Consider the following 19,735-nt stretch of genomic DNA (forward strand, 5'->3'; position numbering starts at 1 on the left):
TCATTAAACGTATAAACGCTATATATAGCGAATGAAAGACTGCTGTTATGTAATAATATACTACACACAACTTAGGTACTATTTTATGACTAATAATTCTAGAAATAAAACCATACAAGCATGTTAAAAATAAACTCAATCAAAATTATAAAATTAGGTCCTTACTTATGAAATTTGCGTTTTGTATGGGAGAAATATAGTCAATTTTTTTTTGTAAAATATATTAATTAATCAATGTATGCACCGCTGTTATCTTTGTAATTTTGCCATTTAATAGGTAGTTTATTGATCCGTTTACTAAAAAAACCTTGGGAGCGAGAATCAATAAACTCTTTGAAGGCGGTTTGGACTGCCGTAAAAAATTGTCCAAATTCCGGAAAAAATGGTAATCGGTTGGAGCAAGGTCCGGGGAGTAAGGCGGATGTCGCAGAAATTCCAGTTGTAGCTCCAGTTGTTTGTGTGCAGTGTGTCTTGCGTCTTGTGTCTCGCGTTATCGTGAAACAGAAGTGGCCTAGAGCGATTGACCAATCTCGGTTGTTTAGCAGTTAGTTCTTCCTTCATGGTTTGCAGTGGCTGACAATAGATATCTGCCGTAATCGATTGGCCAGATTTTAGAAAGCTGTAGTAAAAGTCCGTTTTTGTTTAGGGCAGGATTTGGCTGGGTCTCCAGGGTTCAGCTATTGTGACGAGCGCTTCAAATAATCGTACAGTATCCACTTTTCAACACAAGTAATGATTCGATTTAAAATCGCTTCATTATTGTGTCGGTTGAGCAAAGTAACATAGCAGTCAACGCGTGTTTGCTAGTTCGATTCACTCAATTCATGAGGTACCTAAGCATCTTCATTTTCCACTTTGGTCTCCAGCCGTCCACGGGGTTGGTTCTAAAGGTCGAAATTTCCAGAACGAAAACGTTGAAACCAAAAACGTAACGTGCTTTATTTTGTGATACCAGCGCAGTACACATCATTAATTCTTCAAGCTGTTTCTGCAGCACTGGTGCCATGGTAAGACTCGTACTCGTAAATATACCGATATTTCATGTTTTTCATAGTGCGGTAATAAGCAACGCCAAAGAAAAAGAAGGAGGTAAAATTATAACTCAAATGTACCCTACTAGCTAAATGAATTTATAAATTTGAATCTGGAATTCTTAACCACAGAGGAGATATTTCAGATCAAAGTGGTCAGTACGACAAAACGTTAATTTCATATGTAAGGACCTAATATGATCTACGAATGGACAGCACGTCTGCTGATGTTTATTATTTTAATTTAGGGTCTTAAGATTTGTAAAGGGATCAGTAGTTTATCTTTTTATTTGTTATATAGTGTTTTTAATTGTATATGTATGTCCAAAAACCAAAATACAACATGTCTAATTTAAAAAGATTATCATACAACGTTGCGATTAATCTTTACCCAGTGGTAACAAGAATAAAACAAATCATTTCTAATTTAAAAATCTACATATAGACTGAGGAGACACTGAAGAAATCATAAAAGTTCCTTTTAATCTGTGACTACTCTAAACTATAACATAACATAACGTGATAACGTATTATTAACATTATTGAGTTAGCTATTTGTTTTATTGACTAACTAATTACGTTATATAATAATTATTATTATTGCAGAGTCCCCTACCCTACTGTTGCATAGTACTGTCAAATATTATATATACTTACTTACTGCATACAAATAATCCAAGACAATAATATTTAGACTAAGACTAGTTATTTCTTAATAGTAATCGATATATTCCTAATAGATATATGGAAAAGATTTTTCTATTTTCTCTCTCTTCTCTTTTCTTTTTCTCTTCTTTCTTTCCGTATTTAGAGAATCTGTTTCGCTGAGGGCTTGTCTGAGCGCTATAATATCTGGATTTTTAAATATCGAGATTATTGGATGACAATTTATAACACCTGTTACTCGACAGCATAAATCTAGTCATCTCTTTTGTGGGACGACATATTATATAGTTTTATAATAGCATTACAGAAATTGTGTAATCTCTCGAATACATTCTGACAATCTGCGAACTGAGATAAAACGCCAGAATCTTAGTATGTAGTTACTCTATTATAGGGCATCGATGTATTTTGGGTTTCCAATGCTGAAATTGAAGATGAATTTCAAAAGGGTTTTTTTATTATAATGATAAAGGTAAGCGGACGGTCGAATAGGCTACCTGATTATAAGTAGCCACCACAGACCACATACATTGGCGCTGGTAGAAATATTAACCAATCTTATCATTACACCAATAGGCTACCAACTATGGGAGCTAAGATTGTGTGATGTCCCTTTTGCCTGCAGTTACACTGGCTCATTCACATTTTAAACCGAAACACACCAATAATAATAGGTCAGTACTGCTGTTTGGCGGTAGAATATCTGATGAGTGGGTGATATCTATCTAGACGGGTTTGCACAGAGCCCTACCACACTTCCTCTTATAGATTTTTTTCTTAGTGTTAATGGTAACCTGGACAGCTTCGCGCAAACCAATATATTCTAACGTCAACCTCTAATTTTTTATTTATCTTTTATTTATATTTTATTTTATTTATCTTTTCCGATTTGAAGCGTGAGTGAGCCAATGTAATTAGTTAATTACGGGCATAAAGGTCATTTTTTGCTTCTATTGATTGTGATGCATGACGAGACGATGTAAAGAATGATTAGAAGAACAGAGAATTTAAAAGAGTACCCTTTGAGTTGGTATGGACATGTGATGCGTAGAGAGGAGACACATGTAACTAAAAGAGTGATGAGTCCTCTTCCCCGCCCTGCCTCTACGTTCATGGTAGAGGTAGGGCGGGGAAGAGGACGACTTAAGAAGACAAGGATGGAGTGTGTGAGAAGGGATATGAACGATCAGATGACGAATAATAGAGGAGAATGGAAGGAATAAACATACTGCGTTGACCTCAAACACTTTAGTACAAATCAGGGAAAAGCACATGAGTTATGGGACTTACGATCTCTTCCTACTTTAAATAACTAAAAAGAAAACGTGACTCACTAAAGTGTATTACTTTGTCACAAGATTATCGTCGCCTTAAGGCTGCGTTTTCTGCTTTAGATCCCATACTAATGAATATTTTAAAGATTTTGTACAATTCACTTGATATCTAACAGTGGAACTGTTTGATATCAAGTGAATTGTTATTTATGAATTATTATTTATGATTGGTCCTGTTTTATAGCCATATAACAATGTAATTAAAATTCGACTCTAAATATTTTTAATTACATTGTTATATCGAATATGTATATTATTCGTATTAAAGTAGGGAAAGTTTTAGTAAAGTACTGCTCTGTCGTAAACATAAAACCTACGAGACGCTACAATGAAGACTCTGCAAACAACAAAATTATTTTTAGTAGAATCGAGACGTACTTGCTTCTATGTCAACAAAATTAATCAGAAATTAAATAACTAACGATTTGAATTTGAGACTACAAGGTGCTGCCCATAAATTATTACGTCTTTTCTTAATAAGCGACCTTTGTAGATAATAGATATTGCATAGAACAATGGAGGCTAGAGGTTTGTACGGCATGCTCTTTATACAAGTTTTGGTACGCTCTGCGCCGGCCGGCACTCTGTGGGCTTACTTCACAGTTCACTCTACCTATTCTAGGTATGTGACATGTCGATATCGATAAAATTTAAGTTTAATATTATTACAGTTATAAAAACTTTATTATAATATTTATAACGCTAAACAACATTTCCAGTAGTTTTATTGATACATTACAAATACTCATCAAATTTCCGTATTTGTTTACAAATAAGCAATGAGTACAATAAAGTAAATCCGGCAGCCAGCAGCTGGTAAATCTCCCAATGCTGGGCAGAAGTCTCCTTTCGTCTCGGAGCTTATTAAACAGCACTCTTTAATAATATAAAATAAATAAATAAATTTCTATATATATTTTATTCTCATATTAATTTTAGCTCGATTTAATACCTAGAAACACTGCACTATGAAAATTTACAATATTCAATTAAAATATTTTTCGGTAGAATTATATTTTAAATGTCTATTAATATTTTATAAAAGTGAGGACAGCATAATTCAACGGATGAAGTTAACGTTTTTGAATGTAATAATGAAATATCAAATACAGAGTGCAGAGGGTTACAAACAACTAGTGATAAAATGATTGTTTTGAAGAAATTCATATAATTCCTCTCACCCAGTTAGGGGTAAAGCTTGTGTCCGAAACGAGGATCACAAATGAATTAGCAGTACAGTCAAAATGTATGAAAAAAAAACAAGCGTGTGCAACTTAGTATAGATCTATTCATTCACAAAGGTTCCTCCACGCTAAATTATCGACGTGCATTAGTGTGCCTGAAGCTCGTAGTTACAAGATCTTTTATTTAAGAATAAGTGTGTCAGATGAATAATGAAAGAAAAGAGACAGCAAATAAAATACAAATTAGATGATATTCGTCAATACATGATAATTACGCGTAACGGTAATAAAGTAGAGGCACGCACCTTCGTGAGTGCAATCTATACACAGGAAGAAGTGAACCGTTAGAAATGTAATGTATAGAAATTCAAATTCGACCTTGAAATTTTACTATCATCGAATTCAAAGCAATTTCAATTGTACATATGTCACTTTTTACATCTAAATAAATAAAAAGCTTTAATAGGTTATCGATATATTGCCCTCACTATCACAACCCAACCTCCTCCCCCAACCTCCCTTCAGTCACTCTTGCCGGCTGCTGGCGTGCGGACATTTCAGTCGGTTTATCGTTACGACGCCATTTAAACAAAATTTCTCTTCCTTGTTTATCTTCATCTTGTGTTCATAATCTTTCAAACTTCTGGATAAGGTAAGATATTATTTTTTTTAAATAAATAATTTCAAATATTAATGCTACAAGAGGGCGATTTTATACTCAAGGACGTTGGTTCTCCTTGTCTACTGTAAATATATGTACGTAGTACCTGGCTTCCTTGGTACGTGAAATGAAAATATGAAAATTCTCCTTATTTATCTGTAAATGTATTTAATTTACGACGTCATACATTATTTATTAGGAAATGGTTAGATTTTTAGACATAATTTACGAAAAAATTAAAAATATATAATCCTTTTCATTGCTATGTTGGTAATAATAGTACGGGTTTCTATTTATGCTTTTTGATTATTTATTTTATTTTATTTATTCACTATAATAAGAAAGCAAAAGCTACCTCTACGAAAAAATTGTGCAACATCAAGAAGAGCAATTGTGGAGTTATGTTTAAAATAAAGGCATTTTTGAATACCACTAAATTGTTATAAAAGAAAATATTTTTTACGATAATATATTTGAGTATTTAACAGCTATATTTATATTCTCTATTATATGTGATGTACTTTATTTATTACTTTCTTTATTATATGTTATTTTAAAATTATAATTCTAAATAGTTATAATTCGAAATTATTATATTTGTTTATAAAAGATAAATGCATGTCTATAAAACATATACATAAATAGAGCTAGTGAATTTATAACTACCGAACACATCTAATATCTTAGAGCTTATAATGTCCTATTATTATACTCGCAATGATTACTTAATAATATCGGTGTTTAGGATGAGTCAAAGTCAACAAATATTTAAGCAAAATCTCCATTGATGAAATTGTGTTTCGTCACCGACACGCCCACTCGCGATCATCGAACTCCGTTGAAATAGGTCATCCTCACTGTTTATTTTAATCCTTGAAAATTTAGCTAGATCAACAAAGAACTCCAATGCCCGACTACTTAATTTTTTTTCTTTTTGTCTGGGCGGTAAATTGCGCTAGATGCCGCGAAATATTCTGCCGATATCACGTAATTATGACAGGGAAGTCATTGGTAACTTTTATTCAAGATAAATCATGTTTAGTTAACAAAAATCTGAATTAAAATTAGCTGCTATAGAAATCGTGACGCCTGGAATGGTGACAAGAATGCTAGCAGCATTTTCCCTTTGAATCGTCGAAGTCCTATTCTCTGGGTGAAAAATTACGCGAGCTCTTTTGTGACCAATGAGTGGTAACATTTTCTAATCTACTGGGATTTTAATGTTGGACTCAAGATATTTACACATGGTCAATTAAGTTCCTAATTAATATCAGGATTGATAATTGTAGTACTAATGTACTAAAATTTCAATTGTTTATTTTCTATGATTATTTTGTGTAACAAACTTATAAAAAAGTAACCATTTTTACCATCGATTTTTTAAAACAGTTTTCGTATTACTTCATTCTCAACGAGCGCTTATGAAATTCTTCCCCTTCTCAAGTGTATGCATCTATATGCCCGTTTGGGCACGCCTGCGTATGTCTACTGCGTACATGTGTCTAATCGCCAAAATCATCTTGGTCGTATTATACAAATGCATATTTAGATGCAGCTATTTTTAGTTTCATTTTAAAGTGACGACCAAATTGCAGTCCGCGATATTGAGATATGTTAAGTTAGGTCTGTTGATGGTGATCTTCAATTTTTTTTTATTAAAGGCCAATATTTAGGAAATATTAGTATCGAAATATTATCTTATTCATAAAATACATAACTGTTTTAAATTTGTAATGTCCCGGCAACGTACCTGCAAGCCCCCCCGGTGTTGCAGATGTCCATGGGCGGTGGTAATCACTTGCCATCAGATGAGCTTCCTGCTCGTTTGACACACAATTACGACATACAAAAAACATATCTACTACGTATTTATTACGTAACTAACATGTAAATAGAATGATAATTAAATTTGTCTTTTTTTATTTTTTTCAATTTAACCAATTTCATTTATTATTTCTATGAGTGTTTTTTGTTATTAATTATTTAAGGAAGGTAACGAAAATACTCCACTCGATGGTAGATACATATATCATAGATAAGTAAGTAAGATAACCAACCAATAATACCAATAAGTAAGTAAGGTAACCTAATCCATTATTTTATGCGGTTTTTATGATGTAATGCCTCTATCTGCAAGTATCCTTTAAACTGGATCACACTACACTAATAAAAGGAATATAACAAATAGAAAAATTGTTTACGTCTAAAACTCACTGTCTTTGATTAATACTATATATAAAATATTAATTTAATATAGTATAATTACTAGTAAAACACGATAATAACTACAAAGTGATAAAATTACAACTATGACTAGTACCTACTGAGTATAGCTTTTGAGCGATAGAATAATTGCTTAATGGGTAGAACCCTTTTGGACCCGCTATAACCAACCATCGATAAGAGTCGTTATTTCGTAATCATGACGTCAGCTCATAAAATTTAATGATGTAAATTTTCGTTTATGCTTATGCCATTACCAATATTTAATCAATCAAAATACACTATATTCGAGTAGGCTTTTTTCTTATAAGTACTTTTGAATCATCATTTTTCAATACTAAATTAAATTAAAGAAAGTACCAGTTTGGCTTATAGATTCTAATAAGAAATAGGATTAATAAGAAATCCAGTTGTTTCGACGACCTCCGTGGTCGAGTTGTGTGCACACCGGTTTTCATGGGTACGCCACTCCGAGGTGCCGGGTTCGATTCCCGGCCGAGTCAATGTAGAAAAAAATCATTAGTTTTCTATGTTGTCTTGGGTCTGGGTGTATGTGGTACCGTCGTTACTTCTGATTTTCCATAACACAAGTGCTTTAGCTACTTACATTGGGATCAGAGTAATGTATGTGATGTTGTCCAATATTTATTTATTTATTTATAGTTGTAATTGTTACTGGAGTCTAAGAGGAAGAGAGAATTTGGTAATATCGAGAGCGCATTAAAAAAACGAATAATAGTTGTAGTAAGCAAAACATAAAATTATCTTGAAAAAATATCGAAAACATTAACTATTTCAAATGCTGGAAGTAACTAATAGCTCAGTTAGAGTTATTAAGCAACAACAGTTCCCTCTTATATTCAAATTCAATATGGCGTCCATACCTATGGCGGAATTCCACTAAATAATCGAGCAATAAAATTCCCGTGGGTATTTTATGCAATCCAACAACGTGGCTATTGATGCCAGAGCTTATTTTTAGGAAATATTTTCCTATGCTAACTTTTTATATTTAATTTAAAAGCTACCTATTTCTAAAAATAAAAATATCTTTCACTTTTGAAGTAGAGCAACTGTTTGGATCCAAATTAATTTTGCACTGTATTGACTCTTGCAAAGATTCAGGGAATTGCATTGATTATACGTGATTATACATGTAAGTTAAATATTAATATAGTTACAATAAAAAATACAGTAAGTAAGTATGTTATATACTTACTAAATAATAGCTCCTACCCTTTGTAAATTAACGCCTGCATACTTTTCTTTGGCAGACTTACAGCGTCGAGTGTATTTATTATAGGAAGCATTTCAAAATATTTTGAAAGAAGTTATTATAATGTTAAATACGCTGTATAAACGTTACAAATAATGTATTAAATTATTAACTTAACCTTTGATTACAATTACGAAAGCATTGCTCACACTATAAATATTTTTGCTTTGTGCAAGTCTGTCTGAGTGGGTAAACTCAAAAATTTAATTGAAAGATGTCCATCTTAATCTACTAGGCTGGGCGCGTATTGCCAATGTTATCAAGGAATGGTTAATATTTCTTATAGAGCCAATGTTTTTGTGCAGTGGTAGTTACTACTTACAAGCAAGTGGTGCATATGCTTGTCAGACTATTTTAAATAAAGAATAGAAACTAGGGTCTTTATTCATGACGTAAAAGACATTTATTCTAATAAAACGATTGTAATGTCTAAGTACTGAAAAAATACTAAGAGCGATTTCAAGAAGGTTTTAGTATATAATATTCGTTTAAAAGTAGACACGCTTCTTTAAATACGTATATACAATATATATTGTTTTTTTACTTCGGTGTATTTGAATAAGGATAAGTCTCTAAGCCTAGCAATAAAGCAGATATGTGGTCTACGATACGCCTACGCAAAAGTCTTTCCAATCTATATATCATGAGCTACGAGTACATTCGATACGATTTCGGGGTTGTGATAATAATATGTTCCGATTTGGTAAGCTTTAATTTTAGTCGATGTGGCTCAGTGAAGTTCGTGAGTTGTAATAAAATGGTTGCAGTTATCAATCCGGACTATAAGTTATGTTTTTAACTTATGTTTATAAATGGTTAGTTCTGCAGTAAACAAAAATAACTTGAGCTAAACTTAAACATGAAACGACGTTACAGTTTACATCCTTAGTAATATTATTATTGCATTTCAGTAGCTAAAATAAAATATATTACAAAAAAACATAGTTGCAGCGGATGTGACAGGCGGCCTTATTGCTTCAGTAAAATACGTGTCTCGTTATGCTAGTAGCTTTTTCATGAGGTTAACCTCGACTTGTGTCTATAAAAAGTTATTAAGTTTTTCTATCAATAGTTTCTTGGTATTATCGGAGTTTGGGAGATGACAGCGTTTAAGTTACGAAATGCAAATAAATTAAAAATTGCGTTTAAAAAATATAAATAACGGTAAACTTAAATTATATAGAATATTTTTTCTTTGTTGCAGACGTGATACAATAAAAACGACTCCGACGTCTATCTTCAGCGACGGTATTTGGTGACCAGTGAAAAATAAACTAACAAAAATGACAGACGATATTTGAAAACAATTCTAAAACCGTAAACTAAATATAAACAAAATGTATACCTACAAAGACATGAAGATAGCAAATAATTATTGCTAAGAGCTAAAAGGCTCTGAAACTTTAATCCTCAAATTTCAATGCTAAATTACAGACTAGTGTCAACGCATTTTCTGAAGCAACCGTAACTTTACTTCTGACGATAAAATATCTATAGACTGTTTGTGTCGTACCAATATGTGCCGGGATCGAGATATGCCGGTGCAAAGGAGCGACATCATCAAATAAATATTTATACGCATCGTCGAGGAGCCTAGTGTAGTGTACAGTTTTCCGGCAAAACGGCGCGCGATTTAAACGTACCGTTTCGTTTTGTTTCTTTTATTTTGTTTTACATCAAAGGATAAGCAATAGCCCTGTTATTTGTTATTGGTTTTGAATAAACGGACAGGGTCTCGGCCGGACTCGGGACCCAACGCTACCCTGGCCAGTCGGAGCCGGCACAACATTTCCAGGATATTCGACTCTATAGTGGGCGCTGCGAGATATTGCATTGTAAGTGTGGCTTAATATTCATTTTACCATAAAATATATCAGACTCTGCGGAGCCGTGTCTTGACCTACATGTTATTGTTTAATGTTATATACTTGACATCGTTTCATATAATTCATTTGGAACACAGCCAACCAACTAATAAACAAAGGTAACTTGTATCCGTACACGTACACGCTGTATATAGTACTTCAGTGTCGGAAATAATTTAATTTCAGAAACACGTTACGGCCCATCGCTTTTGGAAATTTGGGAATTTAATTTCGAGTTAAGGTTTAAAATCTGAAGCGAACATGGTTCTATTGGAAATTCATCAGGTACTTGTAAAAGTCAAAGGCAGTGGAATTTCCATTCTTAGATTTTTTTAAAACGTAGTAACATTACAATTTTGCCGAAATAAAATTAATGTACAATATGTTTATAGCTTTATATTCGCTTCGCTAAGATAAAATATTATGAGGTTACTGAAAAAGGTAGACGTTCTGAAGTGACGAGGTGTTATTGATTGAGAGCTTACAGTTGGTCTTTCAGTAGCCTTGCTTAATGTGTAGGTCGTTTTTGTAAAATATGTGAGAACGCTTAATTTTACATAAAATAGATTGGTCACACTTAGAGGTTTCGCTTTAGACAAAATTTTATTGAATATGTACACTTGTACATTTTAATATTAGAGCTATATACACTACCATCAAACCACATTCACAAACTGGACATTCCATTTATCGCAAGAGGCTTTACTATACACGTGAACATCCAACGGTTACTTATTTTGGCACACTAATACATTCACATCTACACGTTAGGGTTACGGGCACGATTCCGAGTGCTCGAGCGAACACCGGGTTGTAATATCTGGGCTCGGGTGGCGTGCGCAGTGCTGCGAGCGGAGCGAGGGTGAGAAGGAGAGGGAAGACATGGCGGCACCGGAATGCGAGCGAGAGGCGCGCAAGCGACGCGAGCGTCGTGATTCCGGTTGCGCACACGAGCGAAAAGAGCGCAGACCACACAGTGAGGAGCGGACGCCACCACCTCCGCCACCTCCTCCACTACATGACCATAATCGACTTGAGGTGCGGATCTTGATTTTGGTTATTAAGTCATAAGATTTACTTCTCTAATTGGTTGAATAAAGTGATATTCAGATATATTAATATTTATGGTGACCAAATTTTTCGCAGTCGGAACGCCGAGCGGAACGCCTCTCCCGCGCTCGTCGTCCTCAACATGGTGGCAAGCGGCGCCGAGCACCCGCTCGCTTGCCACGACAACCCAAGGAAAACGACTACGTAGTATCGCACACAGAGGAAATAAGAAGTGGCACACCACCACATTTCGAATATGTGGTGCAGCAAAAACCAGAACGTTAGTCATCTATATATTTTTTATCATATATATATTTTAAGTAATTTTACAGATTTAACTTATGGGGAGGGCTTTGTGCGAAAAGCTCTTGGCAGATACAACATTTTAGTTCACAAGCTTGGTGGCGCATTGGCGATGTAAGGAATGCTTAATATTTCTTAAAGTATCAATCAATGTATATGGGTGAAGTTGACCACTTACCATTAGGCAGCTCATTTGTCGATTCACCTACCTATGTAAAATAAAAAAAATACTTCTTAAATCCTTACATATTATGTATTTTTACATTTTAAGTATGACAACATCTCAAGGTATCTATGAGAAACATTTAAATATCAGTTGAAGTAAATTTACGCAAGTTGATGTAATGTACAGTGTGTGAAGACAGTGAGCAGTCCTATGTGGCGGTCGGTGACGCAGTGGAACACACTCGACGTGACGAGCGCAGCGAACCGCCCCGTCGCTCTCAACCGAGCCCTGATCGACGCGTCGAAAAAATCAGCAAGAAGGTGAATTAAGTTATTGCATTGGATCTTTGTTATTGGAGATTATTTTTGGAAAATAAAACAAAATGGTTCAAAAAGTTCAAACCCAGAAATTAAAAGTTACGAACTGCCTCAGTGGTGTTCTGTTAAAGTTGTAGTTTTTATGTTATTTTTAAAGTGTTCAGTTTAATACATTTTAATTTGCTGTAGATTTCATTACTCCGCTTTGTATTTGTTTATATAACGTGGCAGGATTACTACGATATTTATAAACATGTGACAAATGGTACAGTGCGTTATATTCACGTTTTGGTCAGCAATACCTACTTATCTAATTAAATTATCTATAATAGATTTATTTAGTCGATAAACAAATTATATTCGGTTTGATTGTTTTGGTTTCTCGAAGATTCTATTTCTATTTATGAAGATTAATTGACTTAATGTAATCTATACTAAATGGTCAAATAAAAATTTTTTTTTTTTAATCTATTTTATGATTCAATCGAATTAAGTGTTAATACATATAATAATAGGATTTTGATACGCATATCTACGTAAAACCTACCATTACTATAATTTAAGTTAACGTGACTGATATATGAATTGTTAAAATAATTTTCAGATCAATAGCTTAAAGAAAAACATAGCTAAATATGAATGCGACTTTGAAGCTCAAAACGGTTACACAATGACCCAAAGTGATCGTATGACTGACGTTCAACTAACTCGTATGTACGAAACATTACGAAACTTGCAATCAGAAAAGCGCTGTATTAAAGCTGATCCTGTGGAATATGCGCTGAAAGTTCAAGCTGCAAAATTACAGAAAGAGAAGGACGATAAACTCGATGCAGCGCTTAAAAGCGATAAACCCATGGCCGAAGTCGTTCGCGATATTGAAGAGGTCGGTCAAGTCTTATTCAGAATCTTTATTTATTATGAAATTGACTCGATGGCTCTATCATTAGTTCCTCACGGCTAATATAATTTTCAACAACATGTGATAAGCCGATTTACGTCAATAACATTTTGATATGTATTATCTAAAAGTGAGCCATATTTCTCAATTCCAGTGGGTGGAGTTCTGTCGCAAGTCCACCGGTAGAGCAAGTGTGCCGGAGTCGAACTGGACGGCGGCGCAGCTGGCAGCGGAGAAGGCGTGCGTGCAACGCGCGCTACTGCGACTGGAAGCAGCGCGCGGCCGCCCGCCCGCGCACTCTGCCGAGCGCGGCGCCGCGCGCCATCTGTACGAGCGATACCGTGCCGTCAAGCGGGCTCTAGCTACCTTCCGCCCTGATGCTGTGAGTCAGCCAAGGGCTTTCAGCCATTTTAAATTTGAAACACTCAACTACACGATATCGTTGTTAATGTATGAAATTGAATTGACTGCTGTAGATCGTAACTATCGTATGTAACGATTAATGTTTGTTTTTGTAGATAATCTGCGGTACAAACGGCGAGTTGGCCACCATACATGAACATGAAACTATGCTATTTAACACGAGCGTCGATAGTTCGAGCGACTCACAGGAGAAGCCGTCTGATCCCTCCCAGGTTCGTAAAACATTTTCTGTATAGACATACGTTCATTTGGATATCGTTTTATACTAAAAAATATGTAATCTTTGATAGAATATAGACGACTCGGGAACGAAAGGAATTTTATTTATTTTAAATTTGTACTTTTAGGAAACTGTAGAGACGCCTCTCCAATCGCCACCGACTCGTGAGGGTGCCGAGGAGATGCCATCTTCGACATCATCGGCCAAGTCCGCCACTACCAGTGAAGAGGCGACTCCTTCTAACGAAGGCTTACATTGCCTCGGTTTAGAAGATCTAACTAGAGCGCTTGGTGAAGCTAAACTACAAAAGCTGGTAAGTATTAAATCTGATTTCTGCATACTTTAGTTTTGTAAATAGTTTGTTTTAACAATTAGTTTTAGAAATTAATAGAAAAGGTTTGAGAAAGATCTTGCGTTCATTCCACGTTTAAAATTTGGCAAAAACCTTGTTTTTTTCTTATTAGCAAATAAAAATATCGTAATGAAATCTTTATGGGTTTAATTCTGTCACGAACCCACAATGGGGCAGCTTGGATGGATCGAGTACCTTCTGTTTAAGAGTAGTTTTGCAAAACTTTGGTTCATATATGTCATTTACATCTATGTTGCCGTGGATTAAGAAAACTTATAAAAATTTAAAATACGAAATTTTATTCATAAAATAAATTGGGCTGTAATTCAAAGCTTTATAAAGCGTCATTGGTCTTAAAATCATCTGTGTAATGGACTTATAAAAATGTTATTAAACAGGTACTTCGTCGATGCATTAAAGAATATGAAGTCAATTTTGAACTTCAGAACAGCAGGAAAGTTCAAACGGATGACAAGAAGACACGTGAAGAGGAATACCAGCGGTACAAAGCTGTTAAAGCCAGAATAAAGCTTATCAACGCTCTTATAAATAAACAGAAAACATTGAATAAATCTTAATTTAATCAATTAATTTAACAACACAATAAGAAATAACGTTTTGAAAAAAAAGGTGTTGTTTAAGGAAAGGTAATCTTTTGGAGTATTGGGTCGCATTAATAAAGTAAATTATCGAGAGTCACTTTTTCTAAGGTAAAAGGTTAAAAAGTTATTTATATTCGAATTATAGTACAATACAAACGTGTAACAATTCAACCCTTGTATCTACTAACACGTTAGTCGAAGTGGGAACCAGTTCTCGTGCTATAACTCTTGTAAAAATATTTCACATTGTACTCCTACACATAGGTATATTACAGGTATATCATCATACATTCATCTCAACATTTAAATTGATGCAATACATAACTTTTTCTGTAATATGTTTAACAGTTCGTGTCATTAGAGATATTATATTCTTAGGAATGCTTGTTTATGTTGTTTGATAGATGGTGAAGAAACCGAATCACCCCGGATGTTTGAAGAATAGATCTTTTGCTTTTGTTGTTTTTTGTAATCGATTATACTAATTTATCACGTTGGAAATTTTTCCCAGTGCCAAAAGTTCAACTAATGAATTTATTTTATTTGCCTCGACATTAAATAAAATCAAAACTCTATTCTTTCTTATTAATATTTATTGAAATTTATTTAATAGTATCGTTGCATGTGCTTATAACCTCTTAATGTACAGACAATTTGAGAAATTATAATATCTGTAAAAATACTATTATCTTAAAAAAAATGTAAAATATCATTTATCGTATCATAATTTCTGATGATATTCATCAGATAATACATGATCACAGACAAAAGATAAATAGCCTACTGAAGTATGTCGGATAAATTGACTTTAAATATAGTATAACTGTGTCGCCAGTTTTCATTTGACGTTGCAGTAATTAGCGTCGGACATGAATTATTCTGTTGCAGCTTGAACTTTTTATATACTAATAATAAAAATCGCTATTAAAATTGATTAACGTGACGCATTAAATAGGTATCAAACATTGTACATAATTCATATAAAAATGTTATAATTAATGCAACTTTTATTAACGCTAAGTTCCAGTGCGTGATCTTATTATCGTCACACACTAACCAATTATTCTAATACTAAATATTACTTAAAATGAGTTAATGTAAATATACAGATAGTACATAAGACGTGACAAGTCTCTCGCAGGTAATGATCACTTACAGCCACGTGGTCGATTTGGGCTGTTTGCGTTCCTGCTGTCGATAAGAACGTCTTTGTAGTTCTTGTACAATTTTCATGAATCTTTGTATTGCAATATTAGGTTATACAGAGTGTATATAATAATTTACATCGTACAAACGATTGTAAATACGTATATATTTACAACTTACAATTCATTAAAGAAATTCTCGTATGTATAACGTTATGCCTAACTATTTCTTACAAAGTATATAAATGAAAAAATAAAATAAAAAAATGATCTCGAATAGTCGAATTTTTAACGATACAAATTGATTTTAAGTCTATATATTTAACCCTAATATTTCATAAGACAATTTATTAATAACTTTGTACCTAATTATTGATAACAATAATCAAGGGAAAAAACTAAAATGTTTGAATATAAAATGTTATCACGTCACTTTTATTTAACAAAGATTTTTATATTAGTGTTTAAGAATCGCTTGTTATTTAAAGCGGAAATCCGTCGCCGACTTACAAACTTATGGGTAAAATGTCTGTCTTGTACAACTTTGCAAGTGTTTTGTGAGACAAAAAAACTATGAAGAAGATATTGAGAATTCGTAATATTAACCACATATTGTAGATGAATAGTGATTTAACAATCGTGTCAGTCTGTTAACGACAATTAAAAATGAAATTAATGTTGGAGTGCGCACATTTATGAAAACTTGAACAAACAAAAACTTTACCAGATAACAAATAAGGTAAAATGTAATCTTCAATGTGCGTTGAGCACAGATCGGGGGATAAAAATTATAATATAGAAGAAATTATTTATTTCTCTTGCTCGATAATAATACGATTTCATATACGAAGAAATTCGTGAAATTATTCGGATTGATATTTGAAATATTTAATGATGTTATATGAACATTGAGTCGTTTCAAATCGATTTGTTGCCCGCCTGAAGTGTTATAATATTTTGTAATAACCAAATAACTAGCATTAAAATTCTATAAATGCGTATGCTGTTAATTGTAAGGCTAGTATGGTAATTTCATAGCTTTACTTTTAAATAAAATGTCCTAAGAATATTATACACTTCGAATGTCAGTCTGAGACTTTCTTTTTTCATTTATCAATATCATCATTTTCATTAACTAATCACGTAATAATGAGTACAGTTTATTGGATTCTTTTGTACTATGTTTGAATCAATTTAGCTCATTAATATACCCAGTTTAAATGTTTGCCTTGATCGTAGACGTCATCATATTTATTTGAGTGGTCTTTTTTAAGGACACCTATGATATGAATGAAATTTTCCTCACTAGGATCTGTCCTTATAACGTCGTGTACCTTTCTAAATTAAGATTTTTTATTCGTAGTACTTATTATGTTATTTTAAATGTTTCTAATTTTATTTAAATTGAATAAAACTTTTATTTTTCTCTAAAAGAGGAAGTAAATTTTAAATATTTCTAGTAATAAGTGATTACCTGTGATTTATATTATCGTAATGAATCTTGTGCGACAAGACTTTGTTTTTTATTGATGTTGTAGTAAGATTGAATTATTTTAAAAATATTAATTTATGTTTTTATTATTAAAGAGATTTTCATTAAATTATAACTATTTAACTAAAAAGACTTTTCGTCTAGAATAATATTGATTTCCTAATTGTACTCAATTAATTATGCGTAATTTTATTTCTCGACTATTTACGTTTATTAACGATTAACAATTAAAGATGTATTACTAATCTTTATGTGTGTATTTAAAAAATGGCAATTATTCTATTATCGTGTTAAGTTGATCTCCATTTAAATAATTTGCTGAAAATATTTTTGTTACATTTATATAAAAATACTTTTATTTAGAATACGATCTATTTACTAGATACAAATAAAGATATAAATAATTTTTTCATCGCCTGGAATTGTAAAATATTGACGAAAAAAAAATGGTGTACTTACCAAGAAACTAGCTCACGAAAACGATTTCGAGAAAACGTATTGTTACGTCTCGATTTTTATTCCGCTCGCTGTTAATAACTTTATAATAAGCAATTATTGTATTAGGAATAACAATAGTGTAAAGGAAGACACAACGTGTTTTTTTGCTTAATTCGCTTAGATATATGTCTTAGAGCAAAAATCTCTTCTGCGCATATTGTTTTTATTATTATTAACATTTAGACTATAAGGAAATTAACAATTCTTAACTAGCGGGTGGTAATAATAATCGTTTCGTATAAGCATCTTCCAATTTGGTCCATACTTTATATTATAAGACAAAGATCAACTGTTCGGGTAATGATCGTTGAAAGGTTGAGCATATTGTAAAATTATGTACTTAATATTTATTGCAATATAGTATATACAATGGCATGTAGCGTTCCATCAATTTTATTATTGGATGTTCAAAATAAAAACATTACAATGATATTGGATTTTCACTTTTTTTAACGAACCCACCTTATAAATTATCTCACATATGTAGAAATAAAAATAAATCTGTAATTAAAACAAAAAGGGAGAATTACAAACAATTTTATTTCGAGTTAACATTAAAATTTAATGATGGTCATTGTGTTATAGTTTTTTCTTTAATACTTATTGTGAATTCATTCGTGGCACAGATAATATAATATGTTCAGTATAACACAAATTTATATGATCAAAGTAGGTTTGGTTAAATCAGAAACAAAAACAGTTTATATCAATAAAGTTTATTAAAATATGATTTCAACACATTTAATAATTTAGTACTCTGGTGGAGGCGGAGGTGGTGATGATTTAAATTTATCAATTAAGTACTCCGAGGGTAAAAGGAACTGTTCGAATGATTTATGAGCACCCAACGAAGACTTTATAAGATATCTCTCTTGTAAAATACCACTAGTTGTGACTTTCTTTAAGTTGTCTTTGTTCGTGTCATTATTATTCGTTAAAATATAATTCGTTATTATTTCTTCACTTGATTCTTCGTAACTAGGTCGGCAGTCAACGAAAGCGAACACTAACATAATAACAGTCAGATAGCACATCACTTGATTTGGTTTTAAACAGTTAAAGTTTTTTAAAAACATCGTTAAAACAAAATACATCGCAACTGCGTCCTCGTCAATTATTTCTCAACTTATCGCTGTTTAGTTGAAATGAATATTTGTATCCAATTTGTAAATATAATTATAACCAATAAAATACTGATATTATTCACTGAATTAGTCTAATGACGGTGATTGGTGGAATCTTACTGCAATATATTTCTTATCTCCTTCTAGCTAATTAATGGATATTTTCAATTAAAATTATCCTTATTATTTGATAAATAAAAGTGAATTCATGTAATGTTTATACATTAACTCAAATGAGACTATTGGTTGCTTTATTTTCACCATGATTTGTAATACTAGAATTAATGTTGAAATAAACTCATTCTAGTAGCAATTACGTCTAATTCCTAAGTCTTCCTTGTCTTCTTGCCAAGCTAATAATTGAAGTAGCAAAACAAAAACTATTTGTTGTTATTATATAATTTTAAAATAAATTTCTTTCAATGATGTTTGTTTAATATAAATTTATAATATTTTACGATACAAAGACAAACAAAACCCTTATGCGACTCACTGACAAACGGTCAAAGATTATCTATAATAAGTAAGTGTTTGGAATCTTCGTCACAGCGGAGTAGTCATGATATAACTATAATTGTTATTTCTTTTGTACCCAAAACTGTTTATACATAATAATATATATATAAAATAAATTGTTAAAAAAATAAATAAAATATCGATTTAAGGTCATAACGATTTAAACGCTATACACAATTATATGTATCTGGCCGCGAGAGGTCAAATCAGAGGTTGTTTATGGTTTTACCTTAGTTTTGATTTATGGCTGTTATTTTTAAGGACGCGCGAATCTAAATAAATATTTCATAAATAAATAATATTTATTGAAGGGTTAACGGTACTTTTCTATTTAAAATAATAAAAACTTAGCTATTTATTTAATGTTCTAAATGTTCTGGATTTAA

The 19,735-nt window shown here is 32.4% G+C and overlaps 1 protein-coding gene across 4 annotated transcripts; it reads left to right on the forward strand.

Moving 5' to 3' along the window:
- The first annotated feature begins 4,729 nt into the window (after window positions 1-4,729).
- On the forward strand, window positions 4,730-18,139 carry LOC125063896 (protein FAM13A-like). Of its 4 annotated transcripts, none has more exons than XM_047670580.1 (11): window positions 4,730-4,867; window positions 9,580-10,210; window positions 10,427-10,525; window positions 11,012-11,278; window positions 11,387-11,570; window positions 11,946-12,079; window positions 12,681-12,962; window positions 13,132-13,359; window positions 13,496-13,612; window positions 13,748-13,933; window positions 14,371-18,139. In XM_047670580.1, exons 3-11 carry the CDS (start codon window positions 10,502-10,504, stop codon window positions 14,548-14,550), a joined length of 1,602 nt encoding a protein of 533 aa, XP_047526536.1. In that variant the 5' UTR covers window positions 4,730-4,867; window positions 9,580-10,210; window positions 10,427-10,501; the 3' UTR covers window positions 14,551-18,139. The 4 variants fall into 4 exon arrangements, with proteins under 4 accessions (XP_047526536.1, XP_047526538.1, XP_047526539.1 ...); XM_047670582.1 differs by having other exon boundaries at window positions 11,084-11,278; XM_047670583.1 differs by lacking the exon at window positions 10,427-10,525.
- The last annotated feature ends 1,596 nt before the right edge of the window (window positions 18,140-19,735 follow it).

Source organism: Vanessa atalanta, chromosome 5, assembly GCF_905147765.1.
Source record: "Vanessa atalanta chromosome 5, ilVanAtal1.2, whole genome shotgun sequence".
NCBI lineage: Eukaryota > Metazoa > Arthropoda > Insecta > Lepidoptera > Nymphalidae > Vanessa > Vanessa atalanta.

What these genes read in the sequence shown, in the direction of transcription:
- LOC125063896 (XM_047670580.1), top strand. Translation starts at nt 10,502, where the DNA reads ATGGTTCTATTGGAAATTCATCAG. An exon ending in AGCCGTCTGATCCCTCCCAG is followed by an intron (nt 13,613 to 13,747) that starts GTTCGTAAAACA and finishes TTGTACTTTTAG; the next exon opens with GAAACTGTAGAGACGCCTCT. An exon ending in AAGCTAAACTACAAAAGCTG is followed by an intron (nt 13,934 to 14,370) that starts GTAAGTATTAAA and finishes GTTATTAAACAG; the next exon opens with GTACTTCGTCGATGCATTAA.